The sequence below is a fragment of the Zalophus californianus genome, chromosome 9, assembly GCF_009762305.2.
Source record: "Zalophus californianus isolate mZalCal1 chromosome 9, mZalCal1.pri.v2, whole genome shotgun sequence".
Taxonomy (NCBI): domain Eukaryota; kingdom Metazoa; phylum Chordata; class Mammalia; order Carnivora; family Otariidae; genus Zalophus; species Zalophus californianus.
The window spans coordinates 101363408-101389300 of record NC_045603.1 but is presented as its reverse complement, the minus strand read 5'-3'; the positions used below and the strand labels follow the sequence as shown (position 1 = coordinate 101389300).

General features: G+C 47.6%; 1 protein-coding gene across 1 annotated transcript in view; it reads left to right on the top strand.

Moving 5' to 3' along the window:
- Positions 1-25893, top strand: part of PRMT8 (protein arginine methyltransferase 8) — a 91836-nt gene that overhangs the window by 51050 nt on the left and 14893 nt on the right. Inside the window, 6 exon segments of the mRNA XM_027593774.2 lie at positions 732-860; positions 863-889; positions 3206-3269; positions 16330-16472; positions 17077-17164; positions 24588-24703. Of these exon segments, the coding sequence (XP_027449575.2) occupies positions 732-860; positions 863-889; positions 3206-3269; positions 16330-16472; positions 17077-17164; positions 24588-24703 (567 nt within the window).

Below are 25893 nucleotides of genomic sequence, written 5' to 3'. Positions count from 1 at the left end.
TCACCATACAATACATCATTAGTTTTTGACGTAGTGTTCCCTGATTCATTGTTTTCGTATAACACCCAGTGCTCCATGCAGTACGTGCCCTCCTTAATACCCGTCACCAGGCTAACTCATCCCCCCAGCCCCCTCCCCTCTAAAACCCTCAGTTTGTTTCTCAGAGTCCACAGTCTCTCATGGTTCATCTCTCCCCCCGATTTCCCCCCCTTCATTTTCCCCTTCCTTCTCCTAATGTCCTCCATGCTATTCCTTATGTTATACAAATAAGTGAAACCGTGTGATAATTGACTTTCTCTGCTTGACTTACTTCACTTAGCATAATCTCCTCCAGTCCCATCCATGTTGATGTAAAAGTTGGGTGTTCATCCTTTCTGATGGCTGAGTAATATTCCATTGTATATATGGACCACATCTTCTTTATCCATTCATCTGTTGAAGGGCATCTCGGCTCTTTCCACAGTCTGGCTATTGCGGACATTGCTGCTGTGAACATTGGGGTGCATATGGCCCTTCTTTTCACTACATCTGTGTCTTTGGGGTAATACTCAGGGAGTGCAATTGCTGGATCATAGGGTAACTCTATATTTATTTTTTTGAGGCACCTCCACACTGTTTTCCAAAGTGGCTATATTCTTGAAAAATTTGACAAGACAGTCCTGGGTCCATGACCTTGGTGTACTCCTAGGTGGCTTGAATACATTGACATTGCCTTGCCTTTCCTTCCACAGGAAATGCTGAAGGATGAGGTGCGGACACTCACCTACCGGAACTCCATGTACCACAATAAGCATGTGTTCAAGGATAAAGTGGTGCTGGATGTTGGGAGTGGTACCGGGATCCTTTCCATGTTTTGCTGCCAAAAGCGGGGGCCAAGAAAGTGTTTGGGGTGAGCATGCCACTCCCTCCCTCCTGTTGGCTCCTGTAGAACCAGCTGCCTCCTACCTTCTCCTGCCCCCTCCTGCAAGTACAAATCTTGGTCCATTCTTGCTGGGGGCCACACCCTGAGGAGAAGTAGAGAAAATCAAGTGTGACTCTCAGGAAGTGGGGCAAACTCGCATGGCTCCATGTCACTCGGGCATTGCTCGTGGCTCCTTGCCCGACAAATGCTGACATTTATGGGGGATTTTTGACTTTCCGGAAATCATTCTGGTGTCATTACCTTAGAGCGCTTAGTCCTACCCTCAGCTTTAGAGCAGTGCTGTGTGGTTATACGTGTGGGCTTTGGCTTGAATCTTTTGCTCTGTGTGACTGGATAATTCACTTCTGTACCTCAGTTTCTCCATCTATAAATGGCCCTAGGAACAATACCTCACCCATGGGGTGATTGTGAAGAATAAATGAGTTTAATACATATGTAAAATGCTTAGAACAGGCCTGGCATATGACCAAACGCTCAGTGTCTAATATTAATATAGTTGGGATGAGGCCCTAGGGATAATAACCAGACAATCTCCTTCTTTTGTTGGTTTAAAGGGCAAGTTGGTGAGTTAAAAATTCTGCTGCTCTGGCTGCTGCAGCCCCTCCAGATAGGAATGGAGGCTGACACTTTGGGAAGGCTCCCAGCCTTCCTCTGGCTACACTGCAGAGCATGGGCACTGCTTGATGACAGGAGGCTGCAGGCTCTGGAGGCTGGGAAGAAACTGTGAAAAGGAAAAATTTGAGTGGCTGGCTGGTGTTTGAAAAATGCAGAGGGCCCAAAGCTAGAATATGGGAACTGGTCTTGAGCAAATTTAAGACACACTACAATTAAGCTTGTTGTGCGCACAAGACAGCTGCTTGCAGAGGCCCATGGGAGCTGAACAACTTTCAGTGGGCTTTGTTCTCTGTGCATTTAGCTGCGTGTCCTGTAGCCCTGTGCTGAGAACCCCAGAGCCCTCCACATCCCCTTGGCCCGCCCTGACTCAGCCTCAGAGGCCTGTCAATGAGTTCCCAGCAGCGACAACGTTCCTTCTCCATGCCTCACTTGGGAAGTGCCTGTGTGTTGGCTGTAGAGGTCTTCTAGAACCTGGGCCATCCTCAACGGCATCTCCACCACAGACTTGACTGGAAAAGTTGAGATGTACTCAGTGGAGGAGACGGGCCAATCTGGATGCCCCAGGTCGAGTCCTGCCCCTCCCCACCTTCCAGCTCTCCTTCACTGGGCCCTCCTCACCCAAAGGGAGGCTTTCCAGCAAGGGACAGACTCCACTTCCCCTGAGGTCAACAGAACCTCAGGGTGGGACTTGGTTTGTCTGACCATCCCCCTGCCTGCCCTTCCAGCACTGTCTCAAAGGCCTCATCTCAGGCCCTGTCTGGCTGGGGCATGGGGAGCCGAGGCCTGAGCACTGAGAGGGCTGGGCTGTCCCTCACTGGCTTCTAAGTGGTCAGCGGCCCCAGCTAAGGAGCTGTCAGGAAGCGTCCCCTCGGCGCCTTCCAGCTGTGGCGACTATCCCAACTGTCCCAATCTGTCTGCCTCCTGGGCTTTTGCTGTCACCGCTATTTTCTAAACAGCTCCCACATTTAGCTGGGCCTCTTTCCTGATGGCTCATTTCACAGGTTCTCCTGTTCCACGCTCCCCTTTCTACCCACTGCTCTTCTCCAGAGAGAGAGAGAGAGAGAGAGAGAGAGAGAGAGAGAGAAGCAGAGGGAGAAAGAGGGAGAGAGAGAGAAGAGAGAAGGGGGAAAGGAAAGCAGAGGGGCAAAGACAGGAGAAGAGGAAAGAGAGCTGTAAGGCTGCCCGCCCAGGGGGTGGGGCTTGGGGGCCGTCATGCTCTGAGTGGGTCACATGCTTTGGCTTATTTAATCCTCACAATGACCAAGTAAAACAGGGACTGTTTCCTCACTTAGGAGGAAACTGAGGGGCAGTTGGAGAGTGGCTGAGGCTGGATGTGAATCCAGGCTGCCTGGCTCCAGGTCACTCTCCTCTGGCAAGGAGGAGGCCTGCCACTTCCTTCTGAATCTCCCAGCTTGAGTACCAGGCCCTCCATTGTGAAGCAGTAGCTGGGAATCAGCCTCCGGCAAAGGCAGACAGATTCAATGCAAGAGCCGCAGGCCTGCCGATCCAGAGGGCTGCACTGCAGTCTTCAGTCTACTAGAAAATAACTGTATGGCTGTGGGCAGGTCACCGCACCCCTCCAGGCTCGGCTTCTCCATTGGCTGAACTGGTGCCAGACGTGCTGTGATCTTTTTGATGCCTCACTCCTCTGTTCTGTGCCCTTTCTAGATTGAATGTTCCAGTATTTCTGACTACTCAGAGAAGATCATTAAGGCCAACCACTTGGACAACAGTAAGACACGTATTTTCCCACGGAGGGAGGGAGTGAGGGGGCTTGCACTTTCTTGTTTGGGTGGTATAGACTGACGTAAGAGGGAAGAGTACAGAGCACTTGGCCTTGGGATGGTGGAGCCTGGCTGAGGCCCTATTTGCAGGATGTGCCTAGGAGGTTCTGAGGTTCCCCATTCCAGCCATGTCAGCCAAGGGCACGTTATTCCCAGCTAAGCTTCCATGGCTTAGCCACCATTCCCTCTGCTTGGCCCCAGCTGTAGGCATTCTATTGCTCTTCCTCCTCTTCTTTCCTCTGCACAGCCCCCAGCCCCACCTCTCCCTGTAAGCTAACCAGGGGCATCCTAGCAGACCCCAGGCTCTGCCTTTGGAGAAATGAGGTCCTCTACTGCCCACCGGCCCTGTTGCTGATGAAGCTGTCTTGGCAATTAGGCTGCCCTTGGGAGTGGGACCTTCTCCAGGCTGGAGTCTGATTATAAAGAGAGGTGTCTTCCCTACCTTTCCTCCCCTCGCTCCTTTCCCATGCATTGCAACAGTTCCCAGGCCCTTTGTCCTGGAACCTATTTTGAACACATTCACACCCACAAGCGTCCCAGATCCAAAGAACTCCTTGCATCTTTTATCAGTCAACCTGATGTGATTTAGCCCCCAAGTTCTGTGCTGAGCTGGGCCAGATCATGTAGGTTTTGTAAACTAGGAAAACCAAGTTGAATTTTTTTTCTAAGGATGATGGAGGCATTTTGGAGAAGTAGTTCCTATGGAGTATGGATCAGAATGGGTTGTAGGCATCAAGAGTGTAAGCAGAGACTCATTAGGAGGCTATTTCCGTGCTCGGGGGATATACTGTGGCATGGCTGGTGGCAAGGATGGTGGCAGTGGAGGTGATTTGAGCACTTTGGACCAAAATGAAAGGGGACCTGCTGATGGAATGCATATTGGAATGATAAAAAGACAGGAGCAAGGACTATTTTCTTGCCTTGAGTAATGGGCGGGGGGGATGGTGGAAGACTGAAAGTAGAGAATTCCTAGGGGTGATGGGAGGGAGAAAGGAGTCAAAGTTCTCTTCAGCCCATGTCAGGTTTGAGATGGACATCCAATAGACATGTTGAGTAAGACGGGTTATATGAGTCTAGAGTTCCAGGGAGAGCCATATAGAGTTGGGAGTCTTCGGCGTATGGATTTTATTTGAAGCTAGAGCATGACGTCACTTAGGGATAAAGTAGAGCTGGAAGAAAAGAAATGGGCCAAAGATAGGGCTCTAGAGCATTTTAATATCTGGAGGGCAAGCAGAGGAGAAGGGGCCGGCAAGAGGCAGAGAAGATACCCGCAGTGAGGCTGGTGGACCTTCAGGAGAGAGATGTACCATGAAGTCAAGGGAAGGAGATAGGGACGGATGTAGATTCGGAATGCTAAGAGATCAAGTAAGGTAAGAACAGAGAAGTGACCATTGAGTTTGGCCACATGGAAGGTACTGGTGTTCTAAACAAGAGCAGACTCAATGTGGCGGGGGCGGTACTGAAGTCCAGTTAGAGTAGGTAAAGGGAGGGCTATAAGTAAGTCTTTCTTGCTGTGCTGGGGCACAGAAAAATGGAACTGCAGCTACAGGGGAATGTGGGGCCAAGGGAGGGAGTTGTTTTTTAAGGCTAGAGATATGGAAACATGTGTGTTTGATTCAATTGTCCGGGATAAAGATACAGGAGCGAGGCCCTTGAGTTCAGAGCACAGGTTCAGGGGTTGGCCTTTTTCTTGGAGTAGGGAATCAGAGGGAAAGTGGAGGGTGTGAGTCCAGACAGAGGTGGGCTGGCAGTGGAAAGCCCCTGGTTTATTGCCTCCATTTCCTTTTCGAAGAATAAGACAGTCATTGGCAGAGAAGAAGGGGATGAGAAGAGACGTGAGAAGGGATGGAATGGTCTTTTAGGAGGGAGAAAGGCAAATATAGTAGTAGGACTAGTGGGGATTGTTGGGGAGTGGTCAGTGCCTGCTGGGGATGAGTCAACACAGACAAGCAGTACGCTTGGTCCGCGTGTGAATTTCCCCATACCACGCTCACCAGCTTGGGTGTGAGGAGGACCGCCTGGGTGCGGCATTTGATGGCAGAGCACGGGAGTTGACTGCAATAATGGATCGTGGAATCTAAGCTGGGGAAGGCAGGAAGTGAGGAAGGGAAGGGGGCAATGGTGGGTGAACCATAGCACAAAAGATTAGGGGTATTGGGTGGGCCACAAGAGGCGTCCAGAGGCCTCTTTCCAGCCTGAGTAGGGGAAGTGTTGCTCAGATACCCCTGACTCTGGCCTTGGTGTCCAGCCTCTCTTGGTTCGCTCAGGGGAGCCGGCTGTTTCCTACACTCCTCGGAATAGTACCTGATGTGGGCAGAAGGGAAAGAGAGGTGAGCGCTCTACTTGCCTACTATGATGGAAAAGAAGACTGGCCGGTTCTTTCTCTGCAAGGGTGAAAGACCTGCCATCCCCATGTTTTCATCGGATATCTGTTTCTCCAGCTCTGTGCCACAGCACAGGAGGTTCTCCCCCATTTAACAAATGTGGAAGCTGAGGTTAGGAGAGCTAGGGCAGAACTTTCGGTCTTGGCTCTTGCTGTCCTCCTCTCTCCTGAAGTGTGTTTACTTTGATGTGGTAGCCCCAGCAGTGGCTGCCAATCCTGAAAATGAAAATCAAAACCTCTTAGGAGAGGAGGGTGTGTGCAAATAGATGTCTGACCTGACGTCCTCTCGGTGCCATTCCTGGGCCCTAAGGGGCCTTCAGAGGACATTTGGACCATCCCTGCCTCTGCAGAGGTTCTCTCGCGCAAGGATGCCTGCCCTTGGAGGGAGGTTCTGCCCAGTCTTACTTGTCATCTGTCTCTTGCTGCTGTCGGGATCCAGAACCGTAGCCCCCCTGGCTTGCCGAGGTCGGCTGCTCGTAGCCATTGGTAGCCGTGTGTGCGGTAGGCCTGAGCGGGAGAGGGGAGAACATTAGCTGAGGAGTGCCTGACCTCAGGAGAAGAGCAGTCTGGCTCTGGAGACTTACCAGGAAAAAGAAAGCCCACAACTCCTCACCATGCCCTTTGGTCACACCTCGAGGGCCCCCTCCCCCCCCCCCTCTGCTTCAGACTCCTGTAAATTGTTTTATTCCCCCTTTTCTTTTTCCCTTCTTTCCTTTAACCCTCAGAACATTCCACTTTATAGAAAAGGTGGAAGTTCCTCTTTTATCCTGAATGCTTTGAAAGCAGGCTGTTGACATGATGCTCCATCATCCCTGAAGGCACGAATGTGCATGTCCTACAAACTGGGACATTTCTCTGCATAGCCACACTGCACCCATCAAAATCAGGAGACTAGCGTTCTTACATTATTGTTATTGAGCGTTCAGATCCTACTGTCGGCCACTTGTCGAAAATAACACCCTTTACAGCAAAAGGATTCTGCTTCAAACCACGTGTTGCGTTTAGTTGACATACCTCTGGTTGCCTTCAGGCTGGAGCAGCCAGACTTTCCTTGATTCTTGTCATCTTGATGCTTGAGGATCACAGGCCAGAGTTCTGTAGGATGTCCCTCCGTCCGGGGATGTAGGATGCCTCTGCACTAATGGGTTCAGCTGAGATGCTGTGTCCTTCTCCCTGCACACTCTTGGGGACATGCAGTTTGGATTTGTCCTGTCACTGACAGCATTGACCTTGATCCCTGCTTAAGGTGATGTCTACCAGGCTTCTCCACGGTCAAGTTGCTCCTTCTCCTTTTGTAATGAGTAGGACTTTCTGGGGGAGGCGGTTTGAAACCATGTAAATACTTCATTTTTATCATTAATTCCTTATTTTATTTGATAGGTTATGTCTGTTATTATCAATACTCATTTTGAAACACAAATTATTCCTAATTTGGTCACGGGACCCCCTTCAAGCTGGCTTCTGCATCCTTTTGTCATTCCTTCTTCATTTTTTTTTTTTTTTTTTGTGAGCTTTCTTATTTTCTGGCACAAATGTTCCAGGTTCACCTTGTACTTTACATGGCTTTGTTTTAGAATCAGTCATTTCTCCAAGGAGTCTTGAAGTCTTTAGTGGACAATGGCATTTAGAAACTAGGATCTGGGGCTAAGTGTCCTCATTGATTTTAGGGTGTTGATGTCCCCAGGGCTGCTTCAGCGGAAAGAACTAGAGAAGTGTGTGTGTGTGTGTGTGTGTTTGTTTGTTTGTGTGTGTGTGTGTGTGTGTGTGTACACAGGCATTTACATAACGTGTGTTTCTGAATCTATCTATACATACTGTCAAGTGTGAGTTCACGTGATGCCCCAGCTCTAACCAGCCCCACCAGGTGCTCTAACTTCCTCCCTTCCCACGTTGGAGATTCCTTTCTCTGACGGTGAAAAATCTGGCTCCCACTATTCTTAACATGTTTACTTTTTGAATCAATCCCACCGTATGTGCCCCATCTCCCACTGTCACCACCTCATGCCCTATGCAGATGTGTCTGTCACCCCGTGCTGGGCTCTGACACCTGCATGGGCACTCTCTTCTCCCTGCTCGACTCCAGTCCGCTGAGCCAGGCTTGCTTCCTGTGCAGGGACCCTCTCGCACCCTTGGACCTCCCCCTCACATCCAGTGTACCAAGAAGGAGGGAACTCCAGGGCCAGGGGCCTTCCAAGGTAATGTTGTTCCCACTTCTTCTTTCCCCGAGAACAGCAATAGGCGGTTAGAGCCGGGGTGGCCGCCCAGGGCCCTGACTGTGGCACCCGCTCACTCAGCCTCGGCGTGTTCACTGGAGAGAGGACAGCTTGACTGTATGAATGCTTCCATGGAAATGCTTTTGAAATGTTGCAACAGCCAATTGTGTGGGGCTCAGGAGTGTAGGTGTAGAGACATAAATAACAACACAGGACATAAAATACCTGCTACCCAGAATCAATCAAGCCCTCTCCCCGTCCACCTCCACGCGGTTCCTGGGGAAGGGTTTATCCCCATGGAGACACACACCTCCACGAAGCCACCTGCAGCAGTCACACAGCTTCACATGGCTTCTACCACACGCATGGCCTACTCACATGCCCAGAGGCTGCTCTTTGACTTAAGCACTATTATTTCCTCTGTTTCCCTGCTGAGGAAGCCAGGGTGCTACTGCAGGGATGCCTCAAAAGGTAGATTTGTTTGTGAAAGTTGACATAGGTGCTCAGGGATTGACGAAATGTTTATAGTTTTAGGAACAAAAGAATTAGAACCCATGTACTTCTAAGAAAACTAAAGGGAGAAAGTGTACCCCTCCTTTCCTCTCTCTTTTTCTACCTGCGCACGTCCTAAAGCAGGAGAGTCGCGGACGGAGAGGCCTGAGTGTAACGTACCCCGGCAGAGTGGCAGTGGACATTAAGCTCTGCAATGTCCCAGGAGGGGTGGCTCTGTCCTGTCACTTCACCTCCTGCCCAGAGAGGAGCTAGGCCCCTGCACAGCCTGCGGGGGTCCTGGGGGAGGCGAGAGAGTGTTCACTGAGGGCCCGGTGCCAGGCTTCCTGTGTAGTAGGTGCTCAAAAAGCATTAAGTGTGGGTCCTTTCAGGCACTTTGCTCTTTCTTAGCCCCACACTGAGTGGCTTCCATAGACGATGCTTGAATTATCTGCCGTAGCAGGCTTTCTCCCGTGCCCTGGAGCCACGCAGTCCTGGAGGTGGCCCTGACAGGGACCCCGCCACCAGCCACTTGGGAGAAGCTTTGGCTCCTTGGGGGCGTCCGCCTCCCTGCAACCTTGCCCATGCTCCCTTTCTTTCCTCTGGGGCCACGTGGCGTGGAAGCCTCCTCCTCAGGTGGCAGCCCTTCTCCCACATCCCCTGACGGTCCTTTACCCTTGGCTTTGGTTTGAGTCACCCTCTCACCCTCAGAGTCATGCTAAGAAATAAATCCAACCGGCATCTGGAGGGACCCAGATGCTGTGCTGCTGGCCCCGTGGCTCCAGTGTCCATTAGGAAACCGCATGTCATCTGGTGCTGATGGAATCAGCTACAGTCTGTTGTCTGTCCACACCCGCATCTGTCGTCTATCAGAGTTACTGCCAAGCTGTAGTTCCTAACCTATGTCTTGAATCCAAACGGAGAGTCGCCCTTTTTATTCATAGTAGACTTCATGCTGGTAGATTTGGTCCTTCCTTACAATTGCTAGGCATCCCGAGGGCATGGCTCTCCCAGGGTCACCATTCTGTGCTTGGCGTTCCTGCATCTCTGATGGGAGCCCTGGGGTGAGCGTGGAAGTGCCTGTAGCTTGGCCTGCGTTCAGCTCTTGATCAGCGCCTTTGAACACAGCCAAGTAGCCAGTGGTGAATCCATACAATAATATGGCATATCCATGAGGATGCCATGGAGGCAAGGATGTGCCCACATGGCTCACCACGGGCATGGGGAGGGGGGCGGGTGAAGAGCACTGACTCTGGACCCAGGATTCCTGGTTCACACTCAGTTCTGCCCGATTAGCTTGTGATCTTGGATACCTCATTTTCTGTGCCTCAGTTTCCCCATCTGTGAAATAGGAACAATAGCGGAGCATACCTCATAGGGTCACTGTGATAATTCCATGTTACTAGGCAAAACCACGGTGTGCCGGAACAGGCTCCTACAGGCTCGTGAGGGCAGACTTTGAAATTTTCAGTACATTTGTTATATGGATGAAGTCACTTTGGTGGCTTGAAATTGGCCACCGTGGGAATATCTATACCACAGAAATCAGCAAATGCTACAAATCAGGGCTACTTCCCCTGGAACCCCAGTTGGTCAGTATCTACTAGCACACTGCTGTGTAAAACACAACGGTATCTCGTGGGCAGTAAGCGGCCAATAAATGTTAGCTATTGTTATTATTATTTCATTCATTAACTTGACTAATAGCCCTGTCAAAAGAAGAAATAAGATTAATCAGATATAATTGTTTTTAATGAACCTGTACTAGTGACTCCTGGCAATTCCTACTTCCGTTCCTAACTGCTCGTGAAGCAACATATTAATAATCTTAGGGCTGGTTTTCACACACTCATTCCTTCAGGCATTGTGGTGCCATACTCCACACCCCGTGCCAGGTGCTGGGTGCCAATCGCAGACCCAACAGGTAGGGTCTTGCTCTGGTGAAGCTCACCGTCTCATGGAGAGAATCGACATGAACACAAGTGAACAGACATCATGGTAGAATTACAAATCGTGACAGGTCTTAGAACAAAACACGATGGGGTCGTTGAGCAAAGTGGGGTGCCCACTTCCGACTCGGGGGTCGTAATGGCATGCTAGAGCCGGCTCACATGGCTCACACTGCCTTGTACTTTTCTTCCCAACTGCGCACGGGTGACGTCCCGGGGTGAGCAGAAATCAGCCATGGTGGAGATATTTGCACCACAGACACCAGCAAGCACCTTGGCCCCACTCCTGGAGCCGGTTGTTAGACAATGACCAGCACAGTACTGGAAGTGAGGAAGCTTCTGGAGGGAGGCCACTGAGGCACAGACCTGACGGACCAAGAGGCCAGCTGCTGAGTGGACAGAAGTGTGTCACGCAGAGGGACCATCCATGCCAGCTCCCCGAGATGAGAGACACTTTGTGCCTGTCCCACGTAAGCTCTAGGTAGTGAGCGACTGACACCTGGGATGATTTTCTGAGTCCTGGGGCCTCGGGGAGGCTTTGCTGTCTTCTACATTAGCACTGATTCAACCACCCTGTCCCGTTCCACCGCCTTCTTCATCCCTGCCCCCACTTGGCCAAGCCCACACAATCCTCTGCCTGTGGCCAATGTGTGAGGTATCTGCCCGGGCTGTGCCGTGCCAGGGGTCCTAAGTGGTGGGCGATAGCTTGGGGTGGGGGTGAGTCCCGGTATGGTTTTGATTGCCTGAGTGTTAGTCCAGCTGTGCGGGGTCTCCGGCCAAGGAAGTTCTCTGGCCAAAACTAGCAGGACTTCAGAGCTTTAGTTAAGCAGACAAGGTCCTTTGTCCACAAGGGAACCAGAGCAGGCTAAGACACGAAGCCAGGCAGATGATGTACTAGAGACAAGACAGAAGTTCAAGCCCTATGTTCTCGGGCAAAGGGGGGCTAGGGAAGAAAGGGGGTACCATACTGAAGTTTCTACTATATTGCGGCTATGAAGCACCCATGGCTCATCTCTGCCACTCCAGTTATGGAGTCTGTTGGCTGTAGGGCATATTCCAAGGCCCACCAGATATTGGAGGTAAAGTTGTTGTGGTCCTCTTTGTCTCACCACTACTGGCTCCAGAATGGGGCTAGGTCTGACCTTGTAAGAGAGATTTATCCATATATCTAGACCCTGGGCACCTGAGACAGAGCTGATACCAGGGAGGTGGATGGGTTCTTCCTCCATCATCCTGATAGGCTCATGATGGCTCTACCTCTCCTCACCCTACTAACCAATCTGACAGCCTTCAGGAGGATGATGGGTTAGTCCTTGGCCTTCTCTGATTTCTTTTCCTCCATCACGCTAAGCAGTTGCTTCGTGTCCACAACAATCCACGAGGTAGTTAAGTCAGATATTATATCCACTGCAGATGAAGGAAGGAAACCTCAGGGAGGCTGGTGACTTGTACCATGTTATACAACAGGCCTCGCTTTTGGCCCTACCTTTTGATTTTTCTAAACTCCAGTTTTCTCATTAGGCAGATGGAATAATAAAAACCAACCGCACAGGTTCCTGTGAGGGTTACAGAGATGATATAAGTGAAATCACTCTGCAAAGCTGCTAGTAATTTTTTACTATCCTAATTAGGACTGGTTTGAGGATCTTTTGTCTTTGAACCCAAATACCCTTTTTTCAAAATTGCTTATTCATTCATCCATTCATTCATTCAGCAATGATTCCTGATGTTTGTGAGGAGTCAAGTGCTCTGCGAGGTCCTGGAGGTAGGACACTAGAATAGGCAATTAAGAAGAGGAGATCGTAGCCTGGAGGCGAGTCAGGCCCTTGGAGAGTGTGTGGCAGCCAGCGTGGGTGTCGCCAAAATAGGCATGTGAACAGCATGGCAAGGTAGCTTGGGGGCGGCTAGTGGCCATGCTGCAGGGTGGGTGGCGTCAGAGAGGCTCTACTGCCTCAGAATGTGCCCCCGCCTTGCACTCATGACCCCATGCCCACTCCTCTGTGGCACAGGATCTGCTCTGCGGAACAGAAGAGTCTAAACTGGGGAGACCTCTAACTTCAGACCTGTGGGGTCAGTTAACTCTGATGGACATGCTGGAGGCCCAGATGATATCAGGCTGGCCCGATTTGTTTTTTTTTTTAAGTCAAACGAATAACTGTGAGTCAGTTTGGCTAGCTTTCTGTAATAAACACTCAAGATAAAAAGAAAACAAATCCAAAAAAAGAAAAAAAAAAATCTGGATGTCTAATTTGCAAACCTGAAATTACAGGAGAAGAATCTCCCAATTTAGAGTTCAGAGTGCATTGCTCCCTGTTGTGCACTTAGTTATGATTAATCATTCCAAAATTTATGAGCCATGGGTCTGTTGTTGGGACAAACTTTCCATCATCTCTATGGAGTAAAAACATAGCTCCAAAGAGGGACCTCAGTGCAACCTTGAGCTGACACAGGGTTAGTGACGTGGGGTCCAGATTGGGAGTGGGGTTCTGCAGCCCATAGCTGCTCAGAACCTGAGGATCAGTGGCTAAGATGCCCCTTGAAAAAGCTTGACGTGGAGAAGGTTCAGATGCCCACACAGTCCTTGGAGCCAGCCCACTGCATTGCACTGGCCAATAGCCCTCCCCGCCCCATTAGTTGCCATAAAGCCCACCACAAGAGGTAGCATTTTGCAGACTGGGAAATTGAATCTGGGAGTTTAAATGGTTGCTGGTGTGACTGTAGAAAACAGGAAGAATATCCTTGATGATTCAGCTGGGCAATTATATTTGGGTCCATAGAAACAACATAGCCTCTTTTTTTTTTTTTTTTAAATTAGCCTCAAGGAATTGGTGCAAATTAGAGTCAAACTGGAAATTGCGGGCACTGTTTCTTTATTGGTGTCAGCTACTTCTACCAGTAAACTTTGTAGAATGCCTTTTACATGCTCAATATATATCTGAAGAATCATAGCATTTTGGCACTGCAAAGCATCTTAGGGATTTTTAGGTTCAATCCCCCTTCTTTTTCCCCCCACAATAAAGAAATTGAGCCCCCAAAGGGGAGGAAATGTTTGATTAAGGTTTGTTGTCAGCTGGAAGAAGAACGGAAGTTGTCTGCCCCTAGGGCACCGGCAGAAGGTTGTGGAAATCGAGCCCTGTATAGAAACACCTGAGCAAGGGGATGAAGGGGGTCTGAAATCCAGTCCACCACTGGGCTGAGGGGACGGCTGCCTTTTTCCTTTCACAGAGGGCCCATCTACTCACCAAGCCAAGCAGGGGCTACATCTGCTCCAAAAAATGTTTGGATGCAGAAGGGTGTTGTTAAGTAAACAGAGGCACAGACTGTTGATTTTTTAAAATAGGGTTAATTGATTCCTTCTGCCTTTCCATGACCCACCGTGTGTATCTCTCTCTCTCCGTCTGCCTCTCATCTATCTATCTACCTACCTATCATCTGTTGTACCCATAGCGATCAGGATATAGCAATGAATGGGTAGAGTGCTACTGCCGAGAACAGGGACAGCATTCATTCACGCTGGGGATACCCCAGGAATGTTCTGTACATACCCATCTGTCAGACTAGACTATAAATTCTTGTCCATCTCTGCTTCTTGTAGTCCTATTGGAGTCCTGTTCATGGAACCATCCCCAGTGAGCCATGTACTAGGCACCCAGAGTGGAAGCCATGGGGCACCACGGGCAGGAGAAGCCTTCTTCCCGAGCCACATGGAGGGCATGATCTAATGTAGGAGATGGAGCAGACCTATAGCCCCATAGACACATGCAAACATTTGGGAAGAGCCTTCAAGAAATGTGCAAAGACAGAATAAAGGGAGGCCCCCTTGAGGGCATCACAATAAGTGAAAGAAGTCAGACAGAGAAAGATAAATATTGCATGGTTTCACTAAGAAGTGGAGTCTACAAAACCAAACCAAACCAAACCCAGACTCATAGACACAGAGGACAGATTGCTGGCAGCCAGAGGTGGGGTAGGGGGTGGTGGGGAATGGGTGAAGGGGATTAAGAGGTACAAACTTCCAGTTCTAAAATAAATAAGTCACAGGGATGTAATGTGCCGCATGAGGAATATAGTCAATAATTTGTATCAACTTTGTCTCGTGACGGATGGTAACTAGACTTATTGTGGTGATCAGTTCACAGTGTACGTATACAATGTCAAATCACTGTGTTGTGCACATGAAATGAATATAATATGATACGTCAGTTACTCTTCAACAACAAAGATTTGCAAAAGTAAGACAAACCAAGCTTTGCACTCAAATAATGAGTCAGGTGGGTCAGGCCTGTATCTATCAACTCTTTTTCAGAATGAGAAATAAGTTAGGCACTCTCTGCATTTTCAAAAATCCCTTACTTTGTTCCCTTGTGAATTCTCTTGGTTCATCCCCAGCTCTGCTCTTGTTTGCGTTCCTCCTCTTGAGCTGTGGAGCTCCCCAGAGAAGCAGAGATTTGACACCTACTCCTCCCACCCCTTCCAAACCTTTTGGAGATGACTAGGCCTTCCTGTTCTTACCACTCAGGGGCAGGGCTCATGAGTAGTAGCCAGGAAGGCCACACAAGCCTGGGCCTCACTCTAGAGCGATCAGGACCAATATGCGTCTGCAAAGTGTCTGACTGATCACAGAGGAGGCCTTATCTGGTTAAGACTTGATTAAACACCAGGTATTGGAGAGCAAATCATCATTAGAGGCTGCTAATGGGCACTTCATCACCTGCATTATCCAATGTGAGGACATGAAACAAAACCAGTGACCTGTGTGCCCTTTGTCATCCAGGAGCCTCTAATCCAAATTCATTTTCATGAACCTCAGATTCAGGACAGATGTGTTGTCTTTGTGTAAAGGTTTTGTTTTTTTTGTTTCGGTTTTTTTTTTTTTTTCACTGCTGAATACAAGCTCTTGTTCAATTTTCCCAGCAAAGCTCAGGCATGGTGTGATTTTTCAGAAGATGGTGCAGAAAGAGAATTTCAGAGCATGAATATGTGTATCCTTTCAGAGGAAATGTTCAGATGGAATCAGCCAACCAATACATCACCCTGTCAATTTCGTAGCAGCATCTAAGATAGTGTTTGCTATGATCTTTAGAGCAATCAATGCAAAAAAGAGACTCCAAAATTATGTGTATGACTATGTCAAATGATCAAAAACTCAACTAAGAAGTTTCTCCTGCCACGGAGGGATAAGAAGGTCTAGGAAGTGACTCATGAGCAGAGGTCACTAAGGTCACTTATCCCCCTCACCTTTCCATCAGCAAGGGGGGAAATGTCAGAAGATGTCTACCTTCTCTTGAGCCCCGGCTATAAGCCTGGCACTTAACATTTGTTAACAGTTCAACTGCCCACTAAGTAGATATTACTTTCCTTGTTTTCTGGGGAATTGGAGTTCAGTTAAGTCAAGTAACTTGTGCAAAATCATATAGTTAATAATGAGAAGATCAGAACTTAAACCCCTGATTATAGAGCCCATGCTCTTGTCAAGACACCAAGTTGCCTTCCTCACGAACCCACTGGGGGATGAGCCCTGGATGTGAACATCTTTGCCCTTTGGATCTGAACCATCATGGTGACCTAAAATGGGTTGGGGACTGTGATCAGAGTGTTAGAGTCACAACATATTAGACCTGGTCTCTACTTCCACACCCACCATTCAACCCCTCTAAGCCTCACTTCTAAATGAGAATAATAATAACGTGCTTACTTCATGGAGTTGCTGGGAAGATCACATGATACGGTGTGTATCACAGGCTCGGCACAGGGGCCAGGACATAGTCATTGCCCTGTACATTTTAGGGAGAAAACATGCAAGTCGTTCACAGTTCTCTTTGTATAACTAGCTTGGTGAAGGATGAGGTATGTCACATCCTAAAAGCAGAATCAGAACAGGGCTAAAACCTGTAGGTCTGGCCCTGATGTGGGGTGCTCATGGTTCCAGGCTAGGGTCCCTGCAAAGTGTGGCCGTGGGGTTCCTATTTTCCAGTCATCACCATATTTAAGGGTAAAGTAGAAGAGGTGGAGCTGCCTGTGGAGAAGGTAGACATCATCATCAGCGAGTGGATGGGCTACTGTCTGTTCTATGAGTCAATGCTCAACACGGTGATCTTTGCCAGGGACAAGTGGCTGGTAAGTGTCCTGCATGCTGTCCCCTTGTTGGTCTGCTGGCTGTTCTGCTGCTCTACCCCTGGTCGACAGTCTAGGAAGAATATGAGGACTCCAGAGAGGGCTTGGGCTAGAAGGTCACCTCCTCCAGACCCCTCTCCTTAAACCAGATATGCTTCAGGGGACAGAATGATGGTACCCAGGTCCAACATGTCTGCCTCATTGTTCTGTAGGGCTAACCTTGGCCTCTTTGGTTGTAATCAACACCCATTCTCTGTTGTCAAGACAAAAATCTCTTCTGGTCAACAGGTACTTAGGACTTGTTTGGCTGCCAGAGAGCTGAGCATGCTTCTGACTCTGGCTTGTCCAGGCTGTTCCCCACCGAACTTACCTTTGCCCTGGTTCATTTGTTCTACCGTCTCCACTTAGTTCCCTCAAGTTCTCCCCACTCCCAAATAAAAATTGGGCATTGCCATCCTAACCCTAACCCTGGCCAAGGTGACAGTCTGCTGAATGAGAAATGCTGGCAAGGGGGTGCCTGTCTGGTGACTCTATGTGCAGTTCAAAATGTGATGTCTTCGTCAGGTGAATAGATTACGAGACCCATTTCCCCACAATTCATCAACAGAAACCTGGAGGGCTTATGTTTCCAGACCGGGCAGCTTTGTACGTGGTAGCAATTGAAGACAGACAGTACAAGGACTTCAAAATCCACTGTAAGTCGCCTTTTAAGTTTTTGTCTTTCTCACAGTTGGGGTGGGAGGTACTACAGTGACTCTGAGATAAGCAACCAGCCTCATGAATACAGCTGATATGCCTATGGAGGAGTTTACCTGTGACTTATTCTGGATTCTTCTCTCTAGGCATTTTCCCTTGGTCCCAAGGGTAGGAGGTCTACAGAGAGAAAATAAGCAAAGCAGTTGATTTAAGAGACATATCCTGGGGTGAGAGGATGAAAGCAATGTGAATGAAAAATGAGCTGAAGCAACAGAAGCTGATTTTTGTAGAGAACATCAGGCCAGCGGGGCTGGGAGCCTGTGGAGTTTCGGTTATCCCAAAAGTCCACTACAGGGGTCAAAAATGGCAGATCGCTAGCCAGCTCGACCATTCTGAATCCTGCCTTCATGCTACTTGAATTTATCAAAATGATAGTGACTCTTCTTCACATTAAGTAAAATATATATTCTTCTTTGTGGTTCTTTTGGGGGAATGGATGGCAGTGGGGGTGGGGAGAGAGGGAGACTTTGCACGTCATATATGTGCAGGTGTGTACATGCGTGTGTCAGGGACTCATATCCAAACCTACATTCATACTGCTTTATCAGCTGAAAATTTGTTCTTTTAGGGAAAAACAAACAAACAAAAACCCTCTCCAGTGTTTTATCTGGTCTGAAAAGGATGCTTTGTTCTTTTTAATTTAGAAGATAGCATTTCTCACTGACACAAGCTAGTCCTCAAGCTTATTTCAAATGTATTCCCATCACTTAGAAACAGCCATGTCTCCTCAGCAAAGAGCCCCTCACACAGGCAAGCACATACACAATCCAATCCAAAGCATGACACAGGAACTCTACGTAGTGTGATAGATTCAGCAGACTTGGGGTTCCCGCCCCTGCAGTGGTCAAACCCTCCTTGGCAAGATTACTATGGAGGGGTTCACAGACTGAGCAGAGGATCAGCACCCTGAGAGGCTGAGACTCGGTAGTTTGACAAATTGTTGCTCCATGGCTTCACACGATTGCCATCTAATTTTTCTAGTGCCATTAATGACACCCCAGCTGGACTGCGCTACAGAAGGTGTACATTTGTGTGTGTGTTCACATCCTCCTGGAAATAAAACATCAAAGCACAAAGTTCAGAGTCAGGTTCAGGAGAAGACAGAAGCCAGACAGTTATTCGAAGCTCTGTGCCCTCTGCCTCCAGCCAATCTGGTGACATTTCCAACATTTGATGAGCAATGAGAGGGAGAGTAGCCTACGTTGGACGATCACGTTTCAAAATCTTCCAGCCCTGGGTTCAAATTTTACCTGGATGACTGGGAGCAATTTACCCAACCCCTTTGGCCTCACAGATAATATCACCAATCCCACACACTAGCCATGAGGACTAAGTGAGATGATGTATAGGAAAGGATGTGACAGTTCTTGGAGGTACATGGCACCAGACTGGACCTAGGCACTGAACACATCCCTAAGCCCCTTTCTGTTTGCAACTCTGGTAAGCGAGCCTGACTGCCGAGCTTGTTGGCCTCCAGTGGCTCAGAATCTAGGACAGATGTGCTCTCGGTAGATTGCAGAAACAACTCAACAGTGAACAATGATCAAATGCATGTATAAATAGGACATATTTTGCCCTGGAGCTGCATTATAATGCTGCTTTTGGAGTTCTTGCGGTGTAACTATACCAAATCGTGTTTTGAGGAGAATCTTCAGGTGCATTCCTCATTCTTATGCATAAATATTTACTGAGCCCTGACCCTGGGCACAGCTCTTTAAGGGACTTCCTCGTGGTTTAAAAGCCAACATTCCTTACCTTTCTCCTTTCCCTGGATTGTGTTTGGGAACCTGTGGCAGATGCACATTGTAGTGAGCCAGCTGGAGCTGGACCGGACTGCATGGACCCTGGAAGGTGCAAGAGGGCAGTTGTTGTTCCTCAGGTGCTGGTCCAGGACTGGAGATGGTGTGACTTAATCTTATGCTGCCCACTGCAATTTTCATAGGTTCTGGGGAAGAAAAAAAATTTAAATCAGCTTTAAAAAAATTTAAATCCTCTTTTCTTGTGAAATGTTTGCTCTGGAGTCTTCTATCCAACAAACACCAAAAAACCCCAGACCCAAAAAGTAAAAATCAAACATACATTTAAAATTTATTTAAAAAACTGTGAAGTTTTCCATTAAATTTTTTTTAATAATCTGTTTTTGTTTTTAGTAAAGGAAGCAAGCCCATTTAGAAATCTGTTTCAAATAAACAGAGATTTTGGTTACTCTGAGTTCTAAATCAAAAGTAAAGCATAAAGGTTGCTGGTTGCTAAGGGAACAATTGTAAGCAAATTTCATTTGGTTCAAGAACCGGCTAAAAAAGAAAAATTTTAAAGTGGGGCAGGAGAATGAGACAAGCCCAGACCCTTTCACAAAGTAAATTGTTACAAAACCGCTTCTTCCCTGCCCCTCTCCTCCCTCCCACCACATTCCCCTTCCCTCCCCACCCCTTTCCCCTCCCTTTCTCTCCCCTCCCCTCCTCCTCTCCCCTCTCACTTCTTCTCTCCTTTCCTTTCTCAACCACATGCAACATGGAAACACAAGAATAAGTGAAACACAGAAATTGCCTTTATTTTGCTCACCAACCACTAGAGAACACAGAAGAAGAGAGGCAAATGATTGGCATGTACCAGTCTCACGATACACATTTTGTTGAGTGAATGCATGAAGAAACAAACGAAGGAGTAAAAATGAGCAGTAGAGGAATGTGCAAAGTGTAGTGTTTAACCCCGAGAGAGAGGAGCAATCATTTTTTAAAATTTCTACTATGGAGGAGATTTATAGAATCTTAAAACTGGAAGGAAACGTGGTAGGTGTTCTATTTGATTTCTTATCCAATACACGAATCTGACCCAATACATGAATCTCCAACCTGCTGGGAGTCAGAGGTATGGGCACCAGCTTCCCGGCTCATGAGAAGATAAGAAGGAAAGCCTTCCGTGGCATCAGTGGCGCCTGCAGCCCAAGGGAGTCTGCAAAGGCAGGACCTCTTGGAGGGCTCAGTTGCTCTCCATGTGGTTCTTTCCCACTTTCAGCCCCACCCTCAACATCCAGAGCTCTGTTCTCCGACTCTCTCCTATTTTATTTTATTTTTTTAAAAAGATTGTATTTATTTATTTGAGAGAGAGAGAGAGTGAGCGAGAGAGAGTGTGTGTGATGAGCAAGAGAGAGAGAGCATAAGCTGGGGGGAGAGGCAGAGGGCGAGGGAGAAGCAAACTCCTTGATGACCAGGGAGCCCGATGTGGGACTCCATCCCAGGACTCTGGAATCATGACCTGAGCCAAAGGCAGACGCTTAACCCACTGAGTCACCCAGGCGCCCCTCTGTCCTATTTTATACAAGAAGTTGCCTTTGTGCCTGAGAGATTAAAATGTATGAAACTATTGTGAACACCTTCCCTTCTGTCTAGAGGAGAAACTGTAAGTAGCGCCTGGTGGCACTTGCTGTGTTTCCCTCTAACACATTCGGAGGAAGTCCCATCCACCCTAGCGGAGAAACTGAAAATGTGGGGCCAGGGAGGGGAAGAAGGATGTAGCTTCAGCTCTCTTTAATGAAACATAAAGTTGGTTCTCCAGTACTTCATATTTCTTTTTCTGCAACTGCTTTTGAGATTTTCTCTTTATTTTGATACTCATCAGGTTGACTTGGATGTGTCTACAAGTGTTTTCCTTTCTATTTATCCTGCTTGGGGTTCTACAGCTTTCTTGGATCTATGGGTTGATGATTTCATTGATTCAGGAAAATTTCCAGCCATTATCTCTGCAAATATTTTTTCCTGCCTGATTCTCTTTCTCTTCTCCTTTGGGGATTCCAATTACACATATGTTAGATACTGTTTGATATTATCCTATGGATCTTGGGTGCTATATTTTTTCTCTCTCTGTATTTAAGTTTGGATAATTTTTATTGACCTATTTTGAAGTTATTCCTTACTTCCTCTGATGTATGCATTCTTTTAAAAAGCACATTGAAAGAATTCTTCACCCCGATATTGTGATTTTCATTTCTAACATTTCAACATTGGCTCATTTTTATAGTTTCCAACTCACCAGTGAAATTCCCGATCTGTTCATGCATGTTTTTCCATTGGATTCTTTAACTTCTTTATTATTGGTACTTTAAAGTCTCTATTGGATAATTCCAACATCTGGGCTGTCTCTAAGTCTGGTTCTATTGACTATATTTTCTTCTGATGATGGGTCATGTTTTTTTCCTTTTTCATTCATCTTGTAATTTTTTCTTAATGCTGGGCAATGTCAGTAAAAGAACAGTAGGGACAGATGCACAATAGTTATGCCCAGAAAGAGTATGCCTTTTCCTCTTCCAGGCTTTTAAAGTGGGGAGTTGAGTCAATCTACTCTGTCATAATGATAGGCTGAGGTTTGGCTGTTGCTTTAGTTACATTCATCATGCCACAATGCTGTCCTTTCTGAGAATTTGTTTTTTAATCCATAAACAAAAGTTCAAAGGTCCATCTGATGTTATTGTTTAAATTTAAATAAGAAAATGAATAACAATATTTCCTGGTAGCAATAGCCCTCACCCCATATTCACTTAGTCAATAAACAAGACAGAGTTGCCACGAAAAATTAGTCTGTTTGATTAGTGTTGTCTCGCATCCCTGCTCCACTTCTGCTAAAGGAGCTAGTGGGAGATAAATGGCTAGCAGAAAGAAGAGAAAACAAATTTATTGTCCTGGGTGAACTTTCTCCTCAATAATCGAAGGCAAGGTAGTCTAGCTGGGGAGAAAAACATGAATTAACCTCTGAAAAGATAACTAAAATACTGGGCATTGCAAGCAGTGTAGAACATTAAATATTTGGGAATGAGTTTCAATTAAAAAAGCATTATCTGTGTGCTTGTATTGTGCTAGATGCTGGGCTATAGGTGTTGAGGATATAGAAGTAGTCTCATAGTTGGGAATGGTTAGAAAAGGTTTCACAAAAGCAAGAGACATTAACTTCACCTTTTCTTGACTGTAAGGGAATTTTTTTGAGAGAGAGAGAGAGAGAGAGTGAGAAAGAGAGCATGTGCATGTGGTGGGAGGAGGGGCAGAGGGAGAGGGAAAGAGAGAATCTCAGGCAGACTCCCTGCTCAGTGCAAAGCCCAATGCAGGGCTGATCTCATGATCCTGCGATCATGACTTGAGCTGAAATCAAGAGTCAGACTCTTAACTGACTGAGTCACCCAGGTGCCCCTACCTACATAGATTTGTAAAATTCCAGCTTCCCGGATCCCAAAACTGGAGATTCTGATTCAGCAGATCTGGTTTGGGCCCAGGAATTTGTATTTTTAAAAGTGTCCCAGATGATTCAGGAGCACAGAACCACTGAACCAAACTCCTCACTTTACAAACAAGCTCAGAGACGAGGATTGATATGTTCAAGATCACACAGCTCAGATGGTGACAAAGCCAGAGCTCAAACCACATCATGATAATGATCACTATGTATCAGTGGCTCTGTGTGCCAGGCATCCCCTTATACCCTATATTATCACATTTAACCCTCATGACAACCCAACAGAGTAGCTGTGGTTATCACCATCATCTCTATTTTAAAGAAGAAACCAACTCTTCGAGAGCTAAATTTTTGCTAGGATTACACAGCAAATAAATGGCAGAGCCCAAAGTTGAACTCCAAAGCCCAGGCCTTTAACCATCATGCACATGGACTCTCGGGATTTTGCCCGACACTTGCCCTCAACCTCAACCTAAGGCAGGGCGGGGAATGGGAAGGAGCGGGAACATGGCAGCAGGTGTATTAAGGAAAGATTTAAAATGAAGGCACTGTGTTTAGTGTATATGTTTTATCTGGGGGCTTCCAGACTCTAGAAGGGCATCTCCTCTGAAGCACATCCCATTGCCAACCGAGCAGCTTACTTCTCCAAACGTAGGCTTCAACTAGGAACTTGGCACCAAACTCATGTGATTTAATGGATATGACTGGCATCTTATCTTCAAGCCCGAATTTCACAAGTGCTCACCCTCTGGGAGATGATTATTTTCTCTGCCTCTTCTTCCCGAGGAAGGTCTTTGTGTGCCTTAGAAAGGAGTCAAAGAAACACGGCTTTCACTGACTGTTCCCACCTCCCTCTTCACACACCCCCTCTCCTAAACATACGGAAACATAGTTCCTGAAACTAGCATTTGTTTGATGCACATTTTAAAAGGAAATTTAATCCCATAAGATTTTAGAGAAGAGCATCTCTCCTTCGATGCATTTCTAGACCCATCTGCATAAACAGACAAATGAGATTCAGCTGCTCAGTGACTAAAGCCTCTGCTTAGGCCACACCCTCTACAGTACCGGGGGAGGAAATTGCATTCCTGGTTGCTGTCACAGCTGGGTCAGTGCAGCTGAAGGGTCAGGGGACAACCTGGAGTGAGCCCTAGCTCCACCATCTCCCTGATGTGTGATCTTGGCCCATATATTGTGTGTGGGCCATATGCCAACTTCTCCCAACCTGTTTCCTTGACTGTCAATAGACATATCCCCTGGAGGTTGCTGGATAGATTAAATGAGGAATCTGGCTTCAGCTAGGTGGTCAGTCAATGGTAGCAATGATTGCCACCATATAAGGATGGTCTTGGGCCATCAGATGTGCATTCATTTACTCACCAGCCTTGCACCCTACATCTTTCTCCCTCTCAAAGCATCTTATGAGCAGCCACAAGGGACCAATGAGTACCACTGGGATGGTTGTGCAACCACCTGGGGGATAGTTCTTATGGGATGGATTCTTAGTGAGTGCATCATGGCATGTGAGAAAGGCAAAGACTCTCACAGACCCACCCTCCCCCCTCGTTTTGCAGTTGAGAAAACGGAGGTTCAGAGAGGTTAGGGTATTAGCACAAGGGCCTGGCCAGTAAGTGGTGATGCTGGGATTCAAACTAGTCTATATAATTTTAAGAGCCCATATTTCTCTCTGCTTTGTTAAAGATTCAGTGGGTGGGGACAGGAGAAGGGAGAGAGGTGGGTCTTCTAAGTGTGCAGGACGGCTTGAGCAAAGGCACCAAGATAGAAACGTGAGTGCCAGATAAGAGTTTGTAGGAGACTCTGCTGGCTCGGATAGAGGGACAGGAAAGTGGGTACAGGAAGAGTCAGGCAATCTGGATTCTAGTCTTGACCCTGTGGCATTCTGGCTATGTGACCTTAGAGAAGTTTCTCGGCCTCTCTGGGCTTTAGTTTTCCTACCATCAAGGGCGATCTGTACATTCTGCAAAGCTCTCCACCCAGATGAGTGATTCTTCTATTCTGATTGCAGGGGAACATGGGCTGCCCCTCCCCCTCATGGGCATGCTGCGCTCTAGTCCTCAGGAGGGCTGGGAAGCCTTCCGGGGGTCCTGCTGCTGGCCCTCATGTCTCGCTCTGTTTTCACAGGGTGGGAGAATGTCTATGGCTTTGATATGACCTGTATCCGGGATGTTGCCATGAAGGAGCCCCTGGTGGACATCGTGGACCCAAAGCAAGTGGTGACCAATGCCTGTTTAATAAAGGTCTGCAGACTCATTCTGCTGGGGCCCAAGCATGCTGGCAACCCAGCTGTGCCACCGTGGAAACCTGTGGGCCTGGAGTAAAAGCAATATTCAGCTCCTGAGCAGCCCCGGCCTGGCAAAGCAAGGCCACCTTGGCCAGAGCCTTTGGCACCCTAAGGTGACTGCCAGTCAAAAGAAGATGCTCATAATAAGCAGAGTCACAGAGAGAGCCGCTGGACTCCACAGTGGCACAGCTGAGGGGAGGGAGTCAGTTCACATCCCTCGGTGGTGCAAGGGGAAGGGTATGGGGGAGGGGGCATCAGCGGAGAGGCAGGAGGGTATGCTTAGGTTTGGGGAAGCTCCTCCATTCCGAGGTGGATGGCCCTCCTAGGGAAGCAATCCAATACCTTAGTCTGCTGTGTAATCGGCATTTATACTCCCACCTCCAAGCACACATCTGACCTGGCCAGACAGAGCTACTCAACCCCCTTCCCGAATGGTTTTGTTTGTACATATGCTCTAACAGCTTTCCTGACAAGACTTTCTTCAGTGCAAATGAAGAACAGCTGGTCAGCATCCTCGGCACACCAATCCTTAGTGTATTCTTGCTATTAAATATTCAAACGTAGCAAATTTGAGAGCGTGAAAACAAAAGCTCCCTTTTGTTTTGACCTCCCCCTCCCTTTCAACCCCACACTTTTCCTGGAGGTAATACTGTTCACATGTTGGATTGATCTTTCCAGCCCCTTCCTGAGAATTTGCATTTACAGACGCTAATATATTATGTTGAACCATATAAACTACTGATATTTGTTTTTTTTTTTAATCTAGAAAGACATCACTTTCATATGGTTGAAGCTAACTTTTTAATTTAAAAATCTGGGTTCATTTTGTAAGTATTCATTGGCCCACGCAGCCCTCATCTTACTAAAACATACTTGCCGGCTCTGGTCCTGCATCTGTCACTTCTTTGCCAGGAGTATTGGGCTGGAGACTGGCAGCATTTTCAGGGGATTAAGGGGAAGAGTCCAGGGCCACTGGGGATGAGGAGAGGTTTCTGAAGTTCTGATATAAACCACGGCTTTGCTAGGTTCACAACTGTCCCTTGTCCCTGGGTACAGTCTTCCTAAGAAGAAACACAACTCTCGGTCCATAGTGTCATTGTAGCATTTAGAATGGACCTCCGAGGGCAAATACACAGATGAGTCTCA